The sequence below is a fragment of the Crotalus tigris genome, unplaced genomic scaffold, assembly GCF_016545835.1.
Source record: "Crotalus tigris isolate CLP2741 ecotype Arizona unplaced genomic scaffold, ASM1654583v1 scf7180000018945.517086, whole genome shotgun sequence".
NCBI lineage: Eukaryota > Metazoa > Chordata > Lepidosauria > Squamata > Viperidae > Crotalus > Crotalus tigris.
The window spans coordinates 1-25,454 of NW_024097289.1; the positions used below are offsets into that span (position 1 = coordinate 1).

General features: G+C 40.9%; 1 protein-coding gene across 4 annotated transcripts in view; it reads right to left on the reverse strand.

The window, feature by feature from the left end:
* Positions 1 to 10,041: 10,041 nt before the first annotated feature.
* Positions 10,042 to 25,454, reverse strand: part of ZBED1 (zinc finger BED-type containing 1) — a 304,298-nt gene continuing 288,885 nt past the window's right edge. For all 4 annotated transcript variants that reach the window (XM_039357786.1, XM_039357784.1, XM_039357785.1 and 1 more), the window contains one exon: positions 10,042 to 10,503. In XM_039357786.1, the coding sequence (XP_039213720.1) occupies positions 10,315 to 10,503 (189 nt within the window). In that variant the 3' untranslated portion in view covers positions 10,042 to 10,314. The remainder of the gene's footprint in view (positions 10,504 to 25,454) is intronic.

Sequence of the window (25,454 nt, forward strand, 5' to 3'; positions counted from 1 at the left end):
GGACCTTTTCCAATTAAAAGGATCATAAATCCAGTAACAGTAGAATTAGAATTACCCAAAAACCTCAGGCAAATACACCCAATTTTTCATTGCAGCTTGCTGAAAAGAGAGCATCAGTCACCTCTACGGCCCAAAATCCCCCCCCCACCACCTCCAATCATGGTGGAGGGGGAACAACACTTCGAAATAAAAGAGATCCTTGACTCTAGGAGATATCGTGGAACAACTCAGTACCTATTTGCCTGGAAACACCTCCCTGCCTCACAAAATGAGTGGGTCCATAAACGTCACGTCAGAGCCCCGAAGCTATTGAAGAAGTTTCACACAGAGTATCCTAACAAGCCTGACAAATTTTTATACTTGTGTTTTTCTTTCAGGTGGAAAATCTGCTCTTATTGTTAAGAGGGGCCGGATGTCAGAATCCATTATTTTCATCTTTAAATTATCAAATATAGAAACTCCCAATTCTGCCTTCTCTGGATTCTGCCATAAGAGGGAGAGAAGGGGGAGAACAAAGGGGCTTTATGGCCCTCACTTCCTTCTTTACACTTCAAAGAGCTGAAATGTGCTGGGGATGTGGCTGCTGAGACAGCCTCCGACAAAACTCTCAGCCAAGTTTTGAACTGGGTGCTGAGGGGGTGGCCAGGAACCAGTCCTGGGACAGGATTTCAGAGTTTTATTAGAAGACAAGATGAGCTGTCTGCATACAAAGGATGTATTCTATGGGGGAGTAGAGTTGTAGTCCCCCACACACTCAGGAAAAGAGTTTTAGAATCTCTGCATGAGGGACATCCTGGAATAGTCAGGATGAAGGCACTTGTGAGAAGCTACCTGTGGTGGCCAGGGTTGAATAAGGATATTGAGGTTCAAGTTAAAGGATGCCAGGTTTGCCAACAGTCCAGACTTGAAATGCCTCAAACCCCAGTACATCACTGGAAAATTACACAAACTCCCTTAGACTACGCAGGACCCTTCCAAGAACAGGTGTTCCTCATTGTAGTGGACAGCCACTCAAAGTGGCTTGAGGTAGCACCTGTCCCTTCTATGACTACTGCCAGGACCATCCAGGAGCTGCACAGAATCTTTGCCACACACGGCTTACCCAATGTAATCGTATCGGATAATGGAGCACAATTTACTGCTGCTGAATTTCAGTCATTTTTAAGATCTAATATAATTAGACATGCCACCTCAGCCCCATTTCACCTGGCCTCTAATGGTCAAGCAGAAAGGATGGTCAGGATGACCAAAGAAGCGCTCAAAAGAATGACAAAGGGCGATTGGCATCACAGGTTAGCAGACTTTTTGCTCTGCCAACACATAACTCCATGCACATCAACAGGTCATAGCCCAGCGGAGCTGAGGTGGGGACGTCGGCTGACCACAAAGCTGGACTGTCCCCATCCAGACCAAGTTGCAACAGAGACAGTGCAGCCCAAGCCCCTGAGGGATTTGAGAGTCGGCGACCAAGTTTGGGAAAGAAACTATGGTCAAGGGGCACTGTGGATGGTAGCTGTTGTTTGTAAGGTGTCAGGACCACTCTCTTCCAGTGGTCCTGGAAGATGGGCGCGTTTTGCGCCGCCACTTCGATCAGTTGCGTCGGCGGCAGGCTAATCTAACCCTCGCCACTGACCAAGAGGAGAGCCAAGGGCTACATGACAGCTGCAGTGCGTCTCCATCTTCGGAGTCCTGCGCAACTCAAAGAGACATGTTGGATGACTCAGCCGTGGGTGAGTCACTACCAACTGAAGAAACAGTGCCTGCAGATCAGAGCTTGCTGGAGGACTTATTTCCCAGCCTTTCAGGAACTGCTCAGCTCACAGACAGGTGTACAGGTCTACCCAAGCAGACCAGCTGGAAGGAGACCGGTCTACCCAGCCAGAAAAAACAAACAGAGACTGGTCTACCCGAACTGAGCTGTTTTAATAGACTCTGCTCTACCCAGCCAACCAAGGGTAGACCGAGAACCTCAGGTAGAAAGGAGGCGATCAAAACAATTGCAGAAGACGCCTACTTATCTATATTAATATGTACAATTTATGGATATGTATTGATTTAGGGGGAATGGGTGTTATGTATTAAGCAATTCAAAGGGTCTGTTATAAAAAACAGTTTACTGATTGTTCCATTTGAATGATAGACTGTCTGTCTGTATAACTTTAAGCCTTTGTTTTAGGTGGGAATGAGTACTTTAAATTGATTGGCCGCTGCCTAGCGGTGGTCCGTATAAATATGTGTCAAGCAGCTGCTAGAGTTGGCTTCTGTGAGAACCTAATAAAGAGCTATTAATTCTACTCTGTGCCTCGCTGATCCCACTACACAACAAAGGGCATCTTTAGTCTCTAAAGAAACAATGGAAACAGAAGTTATATTTTATAATGAAAGAATGTTGCTTCAAGGGTAGATGTACTTTAAAAACACTCTTAAATAATGATAGAATGTGGGTATGACTGCTTTTAAAGTTACTGTGCTCATAATAATTTTACTGCTATTGTCAATTTATCAACAGTGCTTTCTGTGGTTATATTAAATGTATTGGAGAAACAGTAAAATAACCAAACTGCAATAAATTAAACCGTATAATTCTTTTTAGGATTTACACTCCTGCTTACAGAACCAGGAGTTCATGAGGACCAAAATGATAGATAAATTGCTGAAATCAAATAAATCAACAACATAAAGTCCAGTTATCCTGCAAATAAAAAAGCAGTAATACAAAAGATTTCAAAGACTTGCCAACATAACAAACTTGTGATTAAGTTTGTAAAGTGTGTGCACTCTGAATTTAACATTATAACTAAAATAGATTCTCAGCATTATCAAGCAGATTTCAGTTTACCAGATTCTTTGAACTGTGAGCAAAATCTGCTTAATCCCTCCCAAAAAATTTTGTTGACATCAGTCTGGAGTCAATTACTGGAACCATGATTTCTTAACCACCACTCTTTCTTAACCACCAATATGTAATATTAAAATATAGCTATGGCAATGCATAGACAGGTGCCAGCTCTAGCATGGACAGGTGCCAGCATTATAATCTTTACTGATTTGGTTGGATTTTGCCATCTCATAGTCATTCACATACAACTATAAAAATTTGGACATGAATTGGGATATGCAAAAATAGCAGAAGCAAAGGACTATTGCTATTGACATGATCATCTTTATAAAAACATTCAGAAATCCCAAACCATTTAGAAAGTCAACTCTTCAGCACAAGTGAAAGAGAATTATGTCACCTGACCTAGAGGACTACATTGCAAATGTACATATTTAAAATTTAAAATGTTAGAATATGGAATTGTCTCTGTATAACCAAAAATCTTATACTGCAGTTTGTAAAAAGCAGTCAAACGTCCAAATCCATAGGAGAGTACCCCAATGTTAAGGCATATTTTTCCTATGCTCATTTCAAAATGTTTGAAGTAAGCAATGATACTTTAAGGGAAAAATAACAAGGATTTGAGGAAATTATTTGTTGTGGAACAAAGTCCTCTCTCTCTCTCTCTCTCTGTCAGAATCCAATTATATTTCATCTTTAATTATCAAACATAGAAACTCCCAATTCTGCCTTCTCTGGATTCTGCCATAAGATGGAGAAAAGGGGGAGAGCAAAGGGGCTTTATGGCCCTCACTTCCTTCAGCACACTTCAAAGGACTGAATGTGTGTTTATTGTGGCCTCTAAGCATTAACATATCAAAGAAGAGTAATTGCCTTTCATGTAGTTATCTGAAGTCTCCATCCAGACGGAAGAAGAAAGGGGATGGAATTGTGATACTTGAAACTATCACTGGAAGGGGGGTTGATTGGGTGGGACTCCTGGGGAACCCCTTAAAACCTTGAATGGGAGAGCTTGAACCCCAAGTCCTGTCTAGCATGCCTGCACCCATTTTCTCTTAATAAAGGATTCCTGTTGGAAGAGCTATTCCAAGAGTTCTGTCTTCTTAAGATGCAAAGTGGGGTGGGTCCTTACATTAGACAGGACTTGCAAAATTAATCCACCTGGAAGGTAGACCCTTGCCCGGGGATTTTGCAAAAATTTACCATGTCAGACAACGAAGCAAGAGAGGGAGAAAACTCCCTGGAAAGAGAGCCGCTGACCCAGTTGGAACCTTGCCAGAGGTTGGGATCCGAGAGGCCCGATTTCTCAGAAGAAGAAGTGGTGGAGACACAGGACCACAAGCCTCGCTGGTCGATGGGCGTTGGAAAGAAAAGCGAGTGGGGAAAGGAATCAAGAAAAGCGACCCTGAGACGGGGGACCAAGCAACCAGAATGGAAGCAGGAGATGGAGAAATCCCTGCACGCAAGTGAAGAGGGAGGAAGCTGTAGGCCGTACTCAGACTGGATCCTAGAGAGAGCTATTGACCTGATGAAGAGAACTCTCAGCTCCCTAGGAGAGGAGATTCCTGAGCCCTACGCCCGCCCCAGTTCCTGGAGCCACAAAGGGAGAGACACCGAGGGGGACGTGGAACCTGCAACCCCAGGGACATTTACTGATCCAGGAGCTCCCACCCCCTACCGGACAGATGGAAATCTGGACGGAAGACACTACCACCCACAATGGAGGCACCGATCCATTCCAAGACGTCCACCGTTGGAGGTGAAATTCAAAGGGGAGCCAACACGCTTGGGGTTTTTCCTAACCCAAGTCCTCAGCTACATGGAGGAATATGGGCAGGACATCCCCAGCGACAAAGCCCTCATCCGGATCGTGCAATCTGCCCTGGATGGACCAGCTGCAGATTGGGTGGTGAACCTGCATGACTCCAATGCCCCAGAACTCAGTAACTTCAACCGTTTCATGTCCTCTTTGAGAAGACGATTTGAAGACCCCCTGGCTGATCGCAAAGCCCGTGAAAGAATAACAACGATGAGGCAGGGCAAACGCCCAGTTGCTGAGTATACACAAGAATTCCGAGCCATTGCCAGCAAACTGAATTGGCCAGAAGACATCCTCCTTGGCCGTTTCAAAGACGGACTAAACTATGATCGATATGATGCGTGCCTGCCCCGAGGAGACCCACATCGACTTGAGGAATGGTACGTCTTGGCAGAGGAAGCAGAGATCGACATATTGAAGAGGCATCGCCGAGGAAAACAATGGAGCCGCCCCCCGCCTGAGCTGACACAGCAACCGGTGAAATCATCGGATACAGCCAAGAAGCAGATGGGGTGTTTCAAGTGCGGAAGAGAAGGGCATCGAGCTGTAGAATGCCGCTCAAAGGCCCCCCAGCACAACCCATACAGATCCCCAATCAACAAACCCAGAGGGTATTCAGCTAAGCCAAAAGAAACAGCCATGAAAATGATGGAAATTGCAGAAAACCCCACCTCTGCTCACCAAGGGGAAAGAACTCCAGCCTACACCACAGGGACGGTGGATGCCTCAGATGACAGCTCGGAAGGCGAACCCCTGGTAAGTGGACGCATTACACCCATCTTCAAAACAGTGACTATATTAATCCCCCCCATGCCCGAAGCTGTGAAGGTGAAAGCCTTAATAGACTCTGGCTGCACCCGCTGCCTCATTAGCCCAACACTAGTGGGGAATCTGGGCATCCCATCCAGGAGACTGGAACAACCAATCTCATTTGGCCAGCTAGATGGATCCATAGCAGGGGGTGTGCCAGCTACCCTAGCCACTCTGCCAATACACCTCTCCCTGGGCAACCATGAAGAGGACTTAACGTTTGTGGTGACCCCAGGTATGGAATGCCCAATGATTCTAGGGATGGAATGGTTGAAAAAATGGAACCCCTGGGTAAATTGGAGGACGACAGAAATCAAATTCCCGAAGGGGGACCCTATGGACTTAAAACCCCAAGGGAGGCTACCAGAATCAAGAATAGAAAAAGCATCCCTAGGAGAGGAAAAAAGATTAACAGAAATACCAGAGGAATATAGGGACCTTGCTGAAGTCTTCAGTGAGGAGAGAGCGAATGAGCTTCCCCCCCACCGACCCACAGACTGTACCATTGAATTCAAGCCTGGGGCAAAACTCCCGAAGCCCAGATTATACTCCATGAGCCCAAAGGAGAAGGAGGAAATGGAAAGATTTATAAAAAAAACCTGGAGAGAGGTTTCATTGAACCAGCTAAGCCTAAAGTGGCTGCCCCGGTCCTTTTTAGAGAGAAGAAGGATGGCTCTTTACGTTTATGCGTGGATTATAGGGCCCTGAACACAATCAGGGAAAGCAACCTATACCCGCTGCCCCTCATGAAAGACATGCTGTCACACCTATCGAAAGGGAAAATTTTTTCTAAACTAGACTTAAGGGAAGCTTACTATCGCGTGAGAATCAAGGAAGGGGACGAATGGAAGACTGCATTTACCTGCCCCATGGGGTGCTATCAATTCAAAGTCTTGCCATTTGGATTACAAGGGGGCCCTGCAGTCTTTATGCAATTAATCAATGACGTTCTAAGGGAGCACCTGTTTAAGGGGGTCCTTGTTTACTTGGACGACATTCTTATCTTTACCGACACAAAAGAAGAACACGTCAAACTTGTCAGAGCGGTTTTAAAGAAGCTGCGAGCCGCTCACCTATCTGCCAAACTCTCAAAATGCGAAGTCCACCAGGAAAGGATAGACTACCTAGGCTATCGCATATCCCCACAGGGCATTGAAATGGACCCAGAGAAGGTCAGAGCAGTATTAGAATGGGCACCACCCCGCACAAGAAAGCAACTACACAGTTTCCTGGGCTTTGCAAATTTTTACCGCCAATTCATCCCCTCATTTGCACAGATAGCCTTGCCCCTCACCAACTTACTAAAAACGAAGGGAACATCCTCATTAAAACCTAGCCAGCCACTAACATGGACAATGGAGTGCCAAGCAGCGTTTGAGAGACTAAAGAGACTTTTTTCTGCCGAACCATTACTAAGGCACCCAGATATGGACAAGCCCTTCATAATACAGGCAGATGCAAGTGATGTGGCAGTGGGGGCTGTGCTATTACAAGAAAATGATGATGCAGTATTGCAACCCTGTGCATATACATCTAAGAAACTCACGGAAACAGAACAGCGCTGGCCCGTATGGGAGAATGAGGCTTATGGGATACGTTGGGCATTACTCACGTGGCGACAGTTCCTGGAAGGCAACAAAATCCCCTTCCAGGTATGGACTGATCACAAAAATTTAGAAGCCCTGAAAACTTCCAGGAAACTCAATCCCCAACAAGCCCGCTGGTCCCAGCATTTTCACCAATTCCAATTTAAGCTCAAACATTTACCAGGAAGAAAGAACGTCCTGGCAGATGCACTATCTCGCATGCCCCAATATAACAGCGCACGAACCACAGACTCTAGACCAATAATGGCAGAATCACAACTGGCAGCGCCAGTAACCACAAGAACCCAAGCCAAAATAAAACCACAACTGGACAGCCAAACTGGGATTGAATTCAGAAAAAGTTTGGAACCAGATGATTGGTTCCAGAAAAACAAACATGTGTGCACAATGAGAGACGGATTGCCTTGGGTAGGGGAAAAGTTATATATACCAACAACTCAAAGACTAACTTTCCTGCAACTTTGCCATGACACAAAATCAGCAGGGCATTTTGGATTTGTAAAAACTTTACACTTAATTAAACGGCAATTTTGGTGGCCATCAATAAAAAAGGACATAGAAAGTTATGTTGCCAGCTGCCCACCCTGTGCATCAGCAAAGAGGTTGCAAGGGAAATCGCCAGGGCTGTTACAACCAGTGGCAAGTCCCTCAGCCCCCTGGAGGGAAATAGCCATGGATTTTATAGTGGAATTGCCTGAAAGCAATGGGAATTCTGTTATCTGGACAGTCACGGACCTATTTTCCAAACAGGTGCACTTTATCCCTTGCCAAAAAATTCCCACTGCAAAGGCCTTAGCAAAACTTTTTATCCAGCACATTTACAGATTGCACGGGGCACCCCAACGCATCATCTCTGATAGGGGAGTGCAATTTACGTCTTCATTTTGGAAGGAATTTTTATCCCTCTTAGGGACCACTCAGGGATTGACATCTAGCCACCACCCTCAAGGAGATGGACAAGCGGAACGGTGCCAGTCGGTACTTGAGCAATATTTGAGATGTTTTTTAAATTTCCAACAGAGTGATTGGACGGACTTACTTCCTTTTGCAGAAGTTGCCTACAATAATGCCGTCCACTCCAGCACAGGCTACACTCCTTTTCAAATAGCCAACGGCCAAAGTTTCAACCCTATGCCAGAGTTAACCCCAAAAGACCCAACGATCCCTTCACTGAAAGAATGGATGGAAAACCTACAAAACACCTGGCCAATAGTCAGAAAATCACTATATGAAGCTAGGCGGGCATACAAAGCACAAGCCGATAAAAAAAGGGTTGAGCCTACACCATTCATTATAGGAGAAATGGTGTACTTATCTACAAAATACCTAAAGTCCCTACAGCCCTGTAAAAAACTTGGACCAAATTATATAGGACCTTTTCCAATTAAAAGGATCATAAATCCAGTAACAGTAGAATTAGAATTACCCAAAAACCTCAGGCAAATACACCCAGTTTTTCATTGCAGCTTGCTGAAAAGAGAGCATCAGTCACCTCTACGGCCAAAAATCCCCCCCCACCACCTCCAATCATGGTGGAGGGGGAACAACACTTCGAAATAAAAGAGATCCTTGACTCTAGGAGATATCATGGAACAACTCAGTACCTAGTTGCCTGGAAACACCTCCCTGCCTCACAAAATGAGTGGGTCCATAAACGTCACGTCAGAGCTCCGAAGCTATTGAAGAAGTTTCACACAGAGTATCCTAACAAGCCTAACTAAATTCTTTACTTGTGTTTTCTTTCAGGTGGATCTCTCTTATTGTTAAGAGGGGCCGGATGTCAGAATCCAATTATATTTCATCTTTAATTATCAAACATAGAAACTTCCAATTCTGCCTTCTCTGGATTCTGCCATAAGAGGGAGAAAAGGGGGAGAGCAAAGGGGCTTTATGGCCCTCACCTCCTTCAGCACACTTCAAAGGACTGAATGTGTGTTTATTGTGGCCTCTAAGCGTTAACATATCAAAGAAGAGTAATTGCCTTTCATGTAGTTATCTGAAGTCTCCATCCAGACGGAAGAAGAAAGGGGATGGAATTGTGATACTTGAAACTATCACTGGAAGGGGGGTTGATTGGGTGGGACTACTGGGGAAACCCTTAAAACCTTGAATGGGAGAGCTTGAACCCCAAGTCCTGTCTAGCATGCCTGCAACCATTTTCTCTTAATAAAGGATTCCTGTTGGAAGAGCTATTCCCAGAGTTCTGTCTTCTTAAGATGCAAAGTGGGGTGGGTCCTTACACCACTCTCTCTCTCTCTCTCTCTCTCTCTCTCTCTCTCTCTCTCTCTCTCTCTCTCTCTCTCTCTCTCTGTGTGTGTGTGTGTGTATGTCATATGAATATAGCTTTTTAGACTCTGAAATTGTGTTTCATATTTAAATGCAAAATATTCCATAAGGACAACAGATTTTTTTTTATTTTATAGGCTGTGACAATTATTGAATGTTAAATAAACTGTTCCAGAAAATGGAGCAGCTATTATGAATTACTACAAACTATAAAAAAGTAATAGTTATGTTCTATGTTCAAGGTGTTGGTAGACATTTGAAATAGATCACAGTCAGTCTAGCATTTGAAATATGAAAAAAGTTAGGCTTGTGGTGGTCTTAGGCATGCTGGTTTTAAAGTATGTGAAAAAAATATCATCAGATTAGTTTTATATTTCTCTGGAAAAAGCAAAAATGCCAAAATTAAGGATTAAAGAAAACATTCCATTTTTTTGAAGTTTTTGAAAATCAAATTATCAAATCCTTGGATTTTGAAGAATGGAGATCACATCATTTTAACCCAGACATGTCAAACTCGCAATGTCATGTGACGTCGTGCAACGTATCGGGACGGTTTTGCCATTGCCTGCAATGGGGTGAGCGCGGCTTCCGGATGATGTGTCTGGCCTGTGGGCCAGCAGTTTGACACCCCTGTTAACCTCTTTGTTTTTATGAAAGAAAACTCTTTCTACATAGGGTTAAATAATTTGTTTTTAATCACAGACAGAAACATCATGATTACAAAATGGATGGTTAAATTTAAAACTACCATACATACAATTCTAGTTGGGAATTTTTTGCTCACTATCTCAACTGCCACCACTGCTGGCAGACTGGTAGCTCAAATAATGTCCATACTTGCTCATGTGACTGAACAGTGAATTTCTGAAGTAGGAATGATGTTGCACAGCTTGGCTCAGGGAGACAGGCTGAATTCCCATAGCAAACTCATCATTTTCTCCCCATGACCTCTAGGGTACTACATCAGGAATCCCAACAAGTTTGCAGCTTTCTGTCCAGAGTCTTTTCTGCAACTCATCATCATAAGAGACATCAGCAGATTTTGTCCTTTGCTCATGGTAAAGGTAGCATCCACCAACCCCTTCCAGTTCTGGTGAAACTGCTGCGTAGGTCGATGTAGATGCACCTTCTTCTGGTGTCTGTAGATTGGAGAAATTAAACACAATTCAAGACTGAAAACATACAGAATGTGAAAAATTAAGATGAAAACAGTAACTTTTAACTTTTCTGCCAATGTATTTAAGAATTATTCTTATTTCTATGCCAATACCTAGCATTTGCGAGAGAAAATAAACCAGAAGAATGATACTGACCATGCTACTTATTTCTAAAGAAGTGAATTAAAAAAGAAAAGAAGAAACCTTAAGAGACAATAAGGGTCTCAAATGCATGATTAAAGTGGCATGATTGAAAAAGTTACAAGATTGCAGGGGCCATTCAAAAACAAATATGAACAATTCTAATGTCATTAATAAATTCTCTTATTTGGGATGCTTTTCCATTTATTAGCCTGCTTGCATATATGAAGATATACTGAAAAGACAGGCCTCTTTACTATAATAGATTTGGTCCAAGATTTTTCAATCTCTATGCAACAACATTATACATAACTGCAAATAATTCCTTCTTCAGAAACAGAATTAATGCATGTCTGAAAGTAAGCAATGATCTCTAGTGTAATTAGTTTTTTTACCAAGATGACAAGTTCTGTAATCAGCCATAAACAGATGAAAGTGTAAGTTATCTGTATAATGCATTTTGTTCAGTTACCACACACAAGCCAGAGATCATGAAAACAAGAGTGCCAGCGAATTGTGGCATTTATTCCAGAACAGCAAGGTAAAATCAGAGGATTTAATTTTAGTCAAAGAATTATCATCAAAATGCTTGACTTTCAAAGTGAAAACTGGTATGTGTCAAAAGAAAAATCAAATCAGAAGCAATGTTTTTTTTAATTGGTATGATATTATTTGGTTCATATTTAAGAGTTTAATGCAAGTATTACTAAAATATTCCTAGTTTTTTTTTAAATTATGCATTTAAGCATTTTTCTTTTTGTATCTATTGTTACATTTCTAACTGATGCCAATGGGCTGCCATGCATAATTAAACCAAACCAAGAGTTTTATTTTGCTGACACTGAGAACGTAATAGAAATTTATTCTACAGATTTTACTGAAACTTATAGCCATCTGAAACAGTAAGCAAAAACAAATAAACTTGACTTTTTTATTATGAAAACAAAAAAAAAATCAGACTGTGAATTAAAAGAGAGAAATGGAAAAATAAAACTATAGTCTTCAAAAAGCAGTTGTAATAATGAATTTAGCAACATATTTCAGCACCTTTAACAATCCAAAAGTATTCAGATATTTTCTCCAAGACTTTTGGGAGAATTTTACACAAAAATCTGCTTCTTCCATTCTACTGTCTTGATCTCCATATATGGGATTTTAAGCAGGCATTTAGCTGCTGATGTTAAATGAAGTGATATGTTTTCTAAACTCAGCAAGTACAAAATTTTGACACATTTTATAGGTCAATCTGAACAATGGACTTGAAAGAACTCCGTGTCCCCTACCTATTCTCACAGAGCAATAGATGTCTCAAGAACAACAGACAATTCTTTTGCCCCACCAATATTCTTTCTCTGAATATATTTTATCCTGTTGTTTTCACCAAATCAAATCCACATCCTAACTAATAGTCCTACATTCCATGTTTATTTAATAAAGCTGTGGAGCGCTCTGGAGATGGCTTTGAAGGAAATAAACAAAAGTTGTTATGCATGCAACAAGGAAACAAGAAGCAGCAAACCCTGAGAAAGAACACAGCATTAGCCAGATGCTTAGGCTGATTCCTCTCTGACTCAATGGGGCATGAGATGGAGCAAAGATAAAATACAAAAAAATTGCAAGGTTCTATTCAATATTGCCCATCTCAATAGAGTATAATTATTGTATTTTTGTGCAGTTGGTTTCTTGATCTGATCTGTCTCTTAGAGTTGATTAAAACAGAGACCGAGAGCACTATGACAAATTTCCTTTCCACAATGGATATGAAGAACACTGAATATTGTATATTGTATAGCAATTCCTAATAAAGTTGTTTGCCTCAGGCTACATGCTCTCAGGAGTGAGTTCACACAGCAAGCAAATAAGAAGGATAAACACAGCTTGGTAGCAGAAATCATGAGAACCCAACACAAGAATTCAGACTAGAGAGTATATATTGTGATGGTTTGTTCTGTTTTCAAATTGTTTAGACAAAAATATTATGTCTTGAATAATTGCAAGTTGTATGTTCTGAACAAGATTGGTTGACAGTGTGATTGCTTCTTGCTGAGCAAGCCAAGGCTGCTGTAGAAATTTTTAGAGGAATAAGGCAAACAATTTTCAAAGTGAGAAAATAGGGAAAACAAAATTGAATTTAACCCATGAATTTTTGCCAATATGATAAATAGTTCAGGATGATGGAAGCTATAGCCCTAAGAACTGGCAACTCAATTAGAGCAAAGATTCCTATTATCAAAGTCTTGGCCCCATGCAAATTAGTTTTCACCCCCACATATCTACCATAATCATCAGCCAATATCAGTTCTGGTTGTAACTGAGGCTTATAATTCCCTTTTTTGAATGCTCACTGAAATAAAATCTTTACACAAATATTTGCAGATTAAATACCGCATATCCTTTTTTCTAAAAATGCTTTTCTTGAAGTTAGACTACCTCTTGACTCATTTTTTAAAATAATGAAATAATCTTCTTTTTAAAGGAGTTTTTGCTCCATTTATATTCCATGTTAGGCATTTAAAATCCATTTTATGTCAAAAATTTAGCCTGGTGTGATGGCCTCTTCATCAGCTTCTTGTAGTTATTTAGAGTCTAGAGTGCTAGGCCCTTTATCATTTCCATTTGCATTTCTTCCAGTTCTTCTTTAAAATGTTCTAGAAATTAGATTGCTTTTTGATTTAATTCAGTATGAACATCTCTTGTTTAAATGAGGAAATCATTCCTTCCAATTTATCCCATTAAAGTGGTATTTTTTTCTGTTTAAGTTTGTCAATCAAACAGAAGTGCTCTTTTTGTTTGTTGCAGAATTCTAATCAGAATATTTTTAAGTACAATCATATCTGTATTATTCATTTCAGTGTAGTAGTGAAATGTTGTGGCAAAACTTGTTACCTGTTCTTCTTTCTGACACAGTTTATAAGAACATCTCTTGGTACATTTCTTAGTTTTGCAAATTGTCTATTGATTCTATACACTTTATCTATTTCTGCCTTCATGTCATCTTGATCCCATTAAAAAAAAAGTTAGAGATTGACCAATATTTTCTCTAGTATTGTCTCCAGGTTCCTTTGGAACTGTTCCAAATATCAGGAAGAATTCTTTTCCCCTCAATTCCAATAACACCAATTTGTCTAAATCATTTTCCTTCTCTCCATTTATTCTTTGTTTTATTTTCAAAAATTTCAGCTTTGTCATTAATTTGTTTCTCCAGTAAGATGTTCTAAAGATTCAGTTTTTTCTAACTTTTTATTTCATCCTCTGTTTCATCCTTATGAAATTTCTTCTATTCTTCTCTCAAATGCAATAACCTAACTTTTGACAGATTTGACAGATTTAGATGCCTGCTTTCCCACTTCTCCAAACATTTGTTGTAATATTTTGGGGGTAATTCTTTCATCAATTGCAAACATAAAGGTTAAAAAGCAGGGCTCTCTCTCTCTTTTTTCTCCTTCTCTTTCCCTACCCCCTCTCTTTCACTCTCCTTTTCCAGACATGGACTCTTAAGGCCTTAGTCCAATATGTTTTTCTGCATTTCAGATGACATAATCCATCTTATATTATGCTTATCTCCTTACTTTGTAACTTCCAAGAATTATTTTTTCCCATTTATTGTCAAACTATCAAAATTTAGTCTGTTTATTCAATTCCCAGTAGCCCCAAAAGACTTTTGACAAAATATTTATCTTTCAGATTTATACCATCCCTTTTTGTCCATTTGCAGCTTGCTTAATAAAATCTTGATTAAGCTCTTTGCTACCATTTTAAAGTCTTTTAAAAGTATTGTTTTCCTCTTTGCTTTACTTTTTTTGTAATCCAGAAGGAAAGTTCACTCACTAAAAAGTTCTCTGCTATTTTCAAAGACCTCTTTTCAACTGTAAATTGATTATAGTCTGAAGTTATTTAGAAAGTGAGAATTGGTCAAATTTAGCGTCCTTTAAAAGAGTGCATATTGTGCGTCTTTTTTTCCCTTGAGCCCCAGCTGCTCTACTTACAGGACTACAAGATTTCCATCCCATATTCTCCTCACATGGAATAGTTCACTATTGCTGTGCCATCTCTGTTACTTTAGAGGTATTTAGTCTACCACAGATCCTCACCTGGAAGCCCAAATTCTACAGATCTTAATACAATGCTTTTCCAGTTCTTGGAGATGGAGGGGGCCAGTGAATAGCGAAACAATAACTACTATCATGGATAAAATGAATGAATTAATAAAGACTGTCTCTTTCAAGCCCCAGGTTTAAAATCAAGCTATTTGGCATAAATGAGAGGGAGAAGCAGCAGTAAACTGAATACTTTTTATTCACTGACTATATCTCAGAATTAGTATTGCTATCATGCCAGCCTGCTAGGAAGATGGAAACAATAAGATCTCAAAAGTGATGGACTTATCTAAAACATTTCAACATCATGGTGTAATTTGCACTGTGTCTGCCTTTTTGCTTGCCTCATTTTTGCAATGTAATAGGCCAAATGTAAATCAGCTCTGGTTCTGTTTTCATCCAGGGCTGCTCAGGAAAGTCCTGGGAACCCAGAATAGACTGCATTCATGCTAATAAAATTACGTTGCATCTTGAAAATGATTTGGTTGCTTCAGGTGAGCCACAACAATATGTTCCAAATATAATTTATATCAGCTATTATCTTGCAATGGTATGCCATTTTGCCATAGAGTACATATGATTAAAGCTAAACATTGAAGACTCAATGTTTGGTGTTTACAAATGTCACATTTATTAAGCAAAGACTATGAAGTCAACAGAAAATGACAAAAAAAAAGATAGTCCATAGTTCTTCCCTATGAAATTTCACCTTTTTTTTGTGAATTTCATATTTGAAAAAAGTCAACTTTATCACTGTATATGAATTTATTATTCCTTTCTATCTTTCTGTACTTCTATTGCTTACTTTAATTTCTTTTAAAATTCCCTTATTCTCTGCTTGAGTCTGGAAGCCCACCCCAAAATACATAGTGAGATTTGGTAAATTATGTCTTCTATTAAAAAAAGGAAACAAAGTTCATGTTGGCCTATGATTATTCAATGTTTCTTGAGTTCAGTTTTCATTAAAAAATAACTTTTAAAAAATAAATTATTAGAAGAAAATAAAAACAATTGAAATACTTCTCTGCAATTTATCTTCCTTTGCGGACAATTTTAATTACATCAATTCATGAAAACAGTGATGTCACTTTAATAAATACTTTAGATTAAGTATTGTGATAGACAATGTAAATTTAGATAGATTTTTTTTTTTTTGCAGAAATGTTTTCATTAATTTTGATAGTTTCTAACTTCGGAGAGATTTATTCTTTATGTATGCTAGGCAAAATGTGATAAATGAGCAAACTTCATGTTTTGCCAGCAACATTTATTGTGTGAACTTGAATGGTTTGAACAAGCACACATTCAACCTTTATTTATTTTCCAAGTTGGCACACATAACAATAGTACTTTTACAAAAATACTAATAATACTTCTAAAATTTTAAAAATCTTTGCTAGATTTTTGCTCAGCCATGCTTCCAATATAGAAAAATTTATAAATCATATGACTGAAAATAGTTTGCATAATATACAGGCTATAAATGTGTAACTTAAATGCTTAGAAAGTCTCTATCTTAGCTACTTGCATTCATTGTCTACTTATTGATCATATTGTCCTGGTATTTTGTAAAATTCAAATCAAAGAAATAGATCAGGAGAACTTATATCTGGCTTTATTAAACTTCACTGGTTATTACATCAGCATTATATTAGTAATGAAGTTAAGAACAATTTCAAAAAGTGTCTAGTTGGCCCTGGCATAGCAATGCAGATGGATGGGCGAAAAGCAAATAAAATAAAAATTCAACTGCTGGTGCCTGAGTTGTCAGACATACAGAAAAACAACTTTAAAAATATGAACCTACAATGTAACATATTGATTTTTTTAGATTTGAATGCTCAGACAGTTGGAGACAGTTAATTCTTCCTATACTTCCTATACATGTTTCATTTCAGCCCATCCATAATATCTTAAAAATATTTTAGTGAAACACTGACTAGCATTAGAATTATGTGTAAATCTTGAATGGGAAGCAGAAGGGAGAAAGATTAATATCTCCATGTTTTCTTGCTACATTTTCACTCTAGATATTTTCCCACTCCTGAAGAATATTGCTTTTCTAAAAAAAAAAAACAACTTTGAAGTTTTATATATGTGCAACTTAGCCCCAGAAATCAGTAAAAATGCTGGCATCCTGTCTTTTATTGCTACTCCAGGCCTGTAAGGAGAGAAGTTGTATTCTCAAACCTAAAACCAAATTAAATGCTGTATTAACTAAAGACTTCCCCTTTATGGATTACTGCCTTGTCGTGGTGAAGGGGCTTGTGTAACTCAATGAAGCTATGAGTATGCCGTGCAGGGCCACCCAAGATGGACAGGTCATAGCAGAGAGTTCTGACAAAATGTGATCCACTGGAGAAGGAAATGGCAACCCACTCCAGTATCTTTGCCATGAAAACCCCATGGACAGTACCAAAAGGCAAAAAGATATGATGCTGGAAGATGAGCCCCTCAGGTCAAAAAGTGTCCAATATGCTACTGGGGAAGAGCAGAGGGCTAGTAGTAATAGCACCAGAAAGAATGAAGTGACTGGGCCAAAGCCAAAAGGATGCTCAGCTATGGATATATCTGGTGGTGAAAGGAAAGTCCGATGCTGTAAAGATCTTTTCTCCATAGGAACCTGGAATGTAAGATCCATGAATCAAGGCAAGCTAGACATAGTCAAAAAAGAGATGACAAAACTGAACATCGACATCTTAGGAATCAGCAAACTAAAATGGACAGGAATGGGTGAATTTAATTCAGATGACCATCAGTTATACTACTGTGGGCAAGAATCCCTCAGACGAAATGGAGTAGCCTTCATAGTCAATAAAAGAATAGGAAAAGCAATACTGGGATACAAAATGATAGAATGATCTCAGTTCGAATCCAAGGCAAACCATTCAATATCACAGTAGTCCAAATCTATGCCCCAGCCACTGGTGCTGAAGAGGATGAAATTGACCGGTTCTATGAAGCCCTACAGCACCTTATAGAATTAACACCAAAAAAATGATGTCCTTATCATCATGGGGGATTGGAATGCTAAAATAGGAAACCAAAAGATAACTGGAATAACAGGCAAGTTTGGCCTTGGAGTACAAAATGAAGGAGGGCACAGGCTGATAGAATTTTGTCAAGAGAATACCATGGTCATAACAAACACTCTTTTCCAACAACCCAAGAGACAGCTCTACACATGGACATCACCAGATTGACTATGTGTTCTGCAGCCAAAGATGGAGAAGCTCTATACAGTCAGTAAAAACAAGACCTGGAGCTGACTGTGGCTCACATCATGAGTTTCTCATTGCAAAATTTAGGCTTAAATTGAAGAAAGTAGGGAAAAACATTAGGAAACTCAGGTATGAACTAAATCATATTCCTGATAAATATACAGTAGAGATGGCAAATAGATTTAAGAAATTAGATTTGATAGACAGAGTGCCTGAAGAACTATGGACGGAGGTTCGCAACATTGTACAAAAGGTAGCAACTAAAACCATCCCAAAGAAAAAGAAATGCAAGAAACCAAAATGGCTGTCTGAGGAAGCTTTGCAAATAGCTGAGGAAAGAAGAGAAGCAAAAGGCAAAGGAGAAAGATAAAGATACACCCAATTGAATGCAGAATTCCAGAGGATAGCTAGAAGAGATAAAAATACCTTCTTAAATAAACAGTGCTAAGAAATAGAAGAAAACAACAGAATAGGGAGGACCAGAGATCTCTTCAAGAAAATTGGAGATATGAAGGGAAGGTTTCATGCAAAGATGGGCATGATAAAGGACCAAAATGGCAGGGACCTAACAGAGCCAGAAGAGATTAAGAAGAGGTGGCAAAACTACCAGAACTATACAAGAATGAGCTTAACGTCCCAGATAACCATGATGGGGTGGTCACTGACCTCAAATCAGACATCCTAGAATGTGAAATGGGCCTTAGGAAATCTGAGTAACAACAAAGCTAGTGGAGGTGACAGTATTCCAGCTGAGCTATTCAAAATCTTAAAAGACGATGCAGTAAAGGTGCTATACTCAATTTGCCAGCAAATTTGGAAAACTCAACAGTGGCCACAGAATTGGAAAAGGTCAGTTTACATTCCAAGTCCAAAGAAAGGCAATGCCAAAGAATGTTCAAACTATCGCACCATTGAACTCATTTTACATGCTAGTAAGGTTATGCTTAAAATCCTACAAGCTAGACTCCAGCAGTATGTGGATCGAGAACTACCAGAAGTACAGGCAGGATTTCGAACAGGCAGAGAAACTAGAGATCAAATTGCCAACATATGTGGGATCATGGAGAAAGCTAGGGAGTTCCAGAAAAACATCTATTTCTGCTTCATTGACTATGCTAAAGCCTTTGATTGTGTGGATCACAACAAATTGTGACAAGTTCTTAAAGAGATGGGAGTACCAGACCATCTTATTTGTCTCTTGGAAAACCTATATGCGGGTCAAGAAGCAACAGTGAGAATTGGACACGGAACCACTGATTGGTTCAAAATTGGGAAAGGAGTCCAGCAAGGCTGCATACTGTCACCCTGCCTATTTAACTTATATGCAAAGCACATCATGAGAAAGGCAGGGCTAGATGAATCAAAAGTTGGAATTAAGATTGCTGGGAGAAATATCAACAACCTAAGATATGTAGATGATACCACTTTAATGGCAGAAGGTGAAGAGGAACCTAAGAGCCTCTTGACGTGGGTGAAGAAGGAAAATGCAAAAGTTGGCTTGAAACTCAATATTAAGAAAATCAAGATCATGGCATCTGGCCCTCTCAAATCCTGGCAAATAGATGGGAAAAAAATGGAGGTAGTGACAGATTTTATTTTCCTGGGCTTCAAGATCACCCCAGATGGGGACTGCAGCCAAGAAATCAAAAGACACTTGCTCTTGGGGAGGAAAGCTATGGCAAATCTAGACAGCATACTAAAAAGCAGAGACATCACCCTGCCAACAAAAGTACGTATAGTCAAGGCCATGGTTTTCCCAGTTGCAATGTATGGATGTGAAAGTTGGACCATAAGAAAGGCTGAGTGCAAAAGAATTGACGCCTTTGAACTATGTGTTGGAGAAGATTCCTGCAAGTCCCTTGGACTGCAAGGCATTCAAACCGGTCAGTCCTAGGCGAGATCAACCCCGACTGCTCTTTAGAAGGCCAGATCCTGAAGTTGAAACTCAAATACTTTGGCCACCTAATGAGAAGGACTCACTGGAGAAGGGCCTAATGCTGGGAAAGATTGAAGGCAAAAGAAGAAGGGGACGACAGAGAATGCGGTGGCTGGATGGAGTCACTGAAGCAGTAGGCGTGAGCTTAAATGGGCTCCAGAAGATGGTAGAGGACAGGAAGGCCTGGAGGAATGTTGTCCATGGGGTTGCGATGGGTCGGACACAACTTCGCAATTAACAACAACAAACTAAAGACTTAGACGAATAAATTAACAAAAAATCTAAAAGCATCCAGTGTTAATTACTGTATATAATGTTTTTCCCCCAACTGAGGTAGATGGAAAATTGCCATTAAGAGAAAAGATAAAGTACTTTTGAATTATATTTTAATTAACAGAGGTGATGTTTTGAAAGCATTAACTAATACTATAAACTGGCTGAGTGTGATGACCTGTGTGCAATTCTATGAAGAAACATTTTTACAAGAAGTGCCAATCGAAAGTCACAAATGGTGTAAGATATTACACGTGTAGGGGAGTGTGGTCCTCTGCACATTGTATAAACTTCCCTTTTTCCTATGCGTGTGGTCTCAAGATATGAACTTCTCTCTTTTAGTGTGTTAAAGGTAGATAAGAAGTCATCCATTAGGTTAAGTGTGGGTGGCAAGCTGTATAAAAATGACACCCTGGGAGTAACTCAGGGTTCAGAATCTGTCATGCTAATGCTCTGAACCATTGTGCACAAATAAACCTGTTTTCTCCAACCCTTTGTGGTCTTGTCTTCTGATGTAAGTATCGTGGTTTTTCCACAACATTTATCTGGCGACTGCGCCAGGACGGCAAGGAGTCTTGGGGCTCTCTGGAGGGCACACCCTGGTGCCAGGGGCCTGTAGTGTTAGGGGGAACATCCCAGGCGCCATCGGACCTTTTACTCCGAGGGACTTCCCTGTGACACAGGGCTCCAGCATCGGCGGTTGGCCACTCCAAGAACCACAGGTGAAGGGTAAGGAGACCAGGCAACTTTCCAGCTGGCTAGAGGACAAAGGATTCGCCCGCAGGCAAGTATTGAGGGAAATAAGGAATCCCTCCCTGTAAACAGGGATGGAGGAGAGGACTGATCACCCTCTCTTTAGGATAAGGTGGGAGGATTGTTTTGTCTGTGTGCAGTGAGTGAGTGGCGCTCGAAATTCCCATTGGTGACCGTGTCTGGCTCCCTGGGTCTAGCGCGTATAAGTGAAACCCTCAGTGTCATCCCGAGTGAAAAGACCCCTTACCTTCCTCTCATCTCCTTTCCTCATTTGTCTTGTCTGGTGCCCTGGGAGGCTCATGGGGGGTGGTGAAAGTGTACCCCTTACTCCGTTGGGGTGTATGTTAAAGCATTTTAAGTCTGCTTATGAGGCTCAGGATTATGATATTAAGTGGAGCAGGCATAAGTTGAGGATCTTCTGTGAGGTAGATTGGCCCAGCTTTAACATAGGCTGACCAAGCACAGGGATGCTAGATCCATCCATTGCTCTAAAAGTACATCAGCTAGTATTCCATCCCACGTTAGGGCACCCAGACCAGGCACCCTATATTGATGTGTGGCTTGGCTTGTTGCAAAGACCTCCACCATGGATCCAGAAATGCAAAACTGTCCCCTATGTTAAAAAGTTTCAAAGATAGAAAAAGCTGGGACAAGCCATAATCCAACCAGATGTCCAGGATCAAGGGACCCAAGCTGGACCTTCAGCAAGAGGTGCTGAGGGAGTCCAAGGCAGAGGAGGAATGGACGGGACTGCAAACAGAAGACAGAGAAGTGGGAGGACTGATAGCTGAACTGTTGTGGAAAAACCACAATACTTACATCAGAAGACAAGACCACGAAGGGTTGGAGAAAACAGGCTTTATTTGTGCACAATGGTTCAGAGCATTCGCATGACAAATTCTGAACCCTGAGTTACTCCCAGGGTGTCATTTTTATACAGCTTGCCGCCGACGCTTAACCTAATGGATGACTTCTTATCTACCTTTAACACACTAAAAGAGAGAAGTTTATATCTTGAGGCTACACAAGGAAAAAGGAGAAGTTCACACAAACGGTTGTCTTACCACACCTTTCTACACGGGTAATATCTTACACCATCTGTGACTTTCAGTTGACACTTCTTGTAAAAATGTTTCTTCATAGAATTGCACACAGGTCATCACACTCAGCCAGTTTATAGTATTAGTTAATGCTTTCAAAACATCACCTCTGTTAATTAAAATATAATTCAAAAGTACTTTATCATTTCTCTTAATGGCAATTTTCCATCTACCTCAGAACAAACAAGGGCAAAGACTGAGGAAGCGTCTTTGAATGTTCCCCTTAGACAAGTAGATCAATTGGTTGTCCGTAAGGACGATCCAGCAGAAACAGCCACAGCTCCTCTATTCCAACATATGCCTTTTACCACATCAGACCTTCTTAATTGGAATTTTCATTATGGTCCATTTAGTGAAAAACCAAATGAAGTGGCAGACTTGGTAAAGACCATTGTGGACATCCACAATCCTAACTGGATGGATATGGGGACTTTGTTCAATCTAGAGGAAAGGGAAAAGATTAGGATGACAGTGATAAAAATAGTAAAGCCCTCTCTCCCACTGCTTCGTTCTCTTGAGGAACACATTGAGAGAAACTTCCCTTCCAAAGATTCTTCATGGAATCCATATCATGACCTCGGGGATTTGCAGGCTTATCAACAGTTAGCGGTGCAGGCAGTTCGTGCAGCAGGAAAACCATCTGTCAATATGTCCAAACCATCTTTGGTGGTGCAGGAAGCCACAGAGAGTCCAGAAGCATTTTACGCTCGGTTGCTTGAAGCCTACCAAATGTGTAGACCTATTGACCCAACAGAGCCTGACAATGTTAGAATGCTTGCCGTGGCCTTTATCTCACAAAGTGCCCCTGATATTTGGAGAAAGCTGCAAAGACTGGAAGGAGCCCTAGGAAAACCTATGAGTGAACTGATGGAAGTGGCCCGAAAGACTTTTGTGAATAGAGAAAAGGAGGAGGAAAAGAAAAAAGATCAGAAAATGCAAAGGAAAGCTGAATTGTTGGCAGTTGCTATGATGGGGGTGTCAAGGGGAGGTGGAAGAGGTAGAGGAAGGGGAATGGTGTTAGGATGAAACCAGTATGCCATATGTAAGAAGGAAGGACACTGGAAGGGTGAATGCCCAGAAAGAGAAAAGGAGGAGGAACAGGGAGAGGGAAGAGGAAGATTTGCAAGGTTTGCCAGAAGCTTCAGAGGTAACCTGAGAAGAGGCCAGGGAGGGAGAGGAAGAAGAGAAGGATTTTCAAGGACCCCCCTCATAGGCCTGGCAGAAAAAGAGGAATGGGACTGAGACCGACCAGGTTCAGCCCGCCTCCCAGAACCTGTGGTCAGTTTAACAGTAGGATGCAAACTTATTCCCTTCCTTGTGGATACTGGAGCCACCCGATCAGTCCTAACCCAACCCCTAAGCCAAGCCTCCCCTCACTCTATCAATATACAAGGAGCAACAGGAGAAATATTACAGTGGCCCTTTTTGGAGCCCATAAGTTGCACTATGGGAGGAAAAACTATAACCCATCAGTTTGTATATATGCCAATTCTTTAATTGGGAAGGGATCTGCTTTGTAAACTAAGGGCACAGATCTCCTTTGAAGAGGATGGCACAATGGCCATAAAATATGGAAAAGTGATGATGGAAGTACCCCGTGCAGAGGAATGGAGAATGGTAATGCTGGCACAAATGATAGAGAAAAATGCCAGATGGGAAGAATTTGATGTACCATATTTGTGGGCAGAGGACAACTCCCCTGGTTTTACAAGGCATCATCCACTATCTGCCAGCTGCCTGTACCGAAGAATAGGGAAGAGTTAAGAGGATTTTTAGTTGCTGCTGGCTTCTGCCGAATATGGATCCCTACCTTTAGTTTAATAGCAAAATCCCTATATGAGGCCACAAAGGGGGGAGATAAAGAACCATTGCAATAGGAACAGCAAGAAAATAACAGATTCACCACTCTCAAGGAGGCTCTAATGTGCACCCCTAGTTTAGGTCTACCAGACTTGGAAAAGTTATTTCAACTGTTTGTAGATACAAAGCAAAATGTGGCAGTAGGAGTTCTCATCCAGAAAATAGGAACCTGGCATTGCCCGGTCGCTTATCTATCAAGACAGCTTGACAATGTAGCTAAGGGTTGGCTGGCTTGCCTTAAAGCAATTGCAGGAGCAGCGTTATTAACACAGGAAGCTAACAAATTGACTTTTGGGCAGAAGTTAGATATCTACACATCCCATGCTCTTAAAGCTGTTTTAGAAGCAAAGGGACATTTGTGACTGACCAACCCACGCATGCTAAAATATCAAGCCTTAATAACACATAATCCAATGGTTACATTGATTCAATCTAACTCACTGAATCCAGCCACGCTGCTGCCTGAACCAGACTTGGAAACCACACACAGTTGCATACAAGCCATTGAAGAAACTTACGCTAGCCGTCCAGACATGAGAGATGTTCCCCTGCTTGATCCAGACTTTACAATATACACGGATGGAACTACTTTTATGCAGGAAGGAATTTGAAAGGCAGGATATGCTGTGGTGACTTTGGAGGAAGTCTGGGAAGCTGAGCCTCTTCCGCCCGGTACAAGTGCTCAGCTAGCTGAACTGCATGCATTAACTAGAGCTCTGGAGTTGGCAAAAGGGAAGCGCATTAATATTTACACAGACTCCAAGTATGCATTCCTAACAGTGCAAGTCCATGGAGCCTTATACAAAGAAAGGGGACTTGTAACTTCAGGGGGAAAGGATGTTAAGTATGGACCACAGATACTGCGTCTGCTGAATAGTGTGTGGGAGCCTAAGGAAGTAGCTGTAATGCATTGCAGAGGCCATCAGAAGGAAGCATCAGATATTCAATTAGGAAATAATAAGGCAGATAGGGAAGCTCGCATGGCTGCACAAAAGGCACCTTCTGAACATACAAATTGTCTAGCTTTGTGGACCCCTAAGGAACAGGACCAGAGTAAACCAAACTACTCTCAGAAAGACTTGGACAAAGCTGAGACGCTAGAGGCAAGGCAAGAAGATGGTTGGTGGATTTTGCCAGACCAGCGAGTCTTTATCTCAGGATATATGGCATGGGATGCAGTGCAACAGGTTCATAAGCAACTGCACCTGGGAAAGGCGGCACTGGCAAATGCCCTGAAGAGAGAGGTTTATATTGACAAAATACACAGTATTGCAGCAAATGTTTGTGCTAGATGTGAGATCTGTGCAGCCAACAACCCAAGACAAGGACCCCAACTGCCTCAAGGACATCAGCCCAGAGGAAATTATCCCTTCGATTCCTTGATGATTGATTTCACTGACATGCCATGCTCAGGTCCCTATAAAGCAATGCTAGTCATAGTGTGTACATACACTGGATGGCCGGATTGCATCCCTACAAGGAAGAAAAAAAAAAAAGCAACTGAGGTCACAAAAGCCTTGCTTCATATTATTATTCCCAGATATCGGTTGCC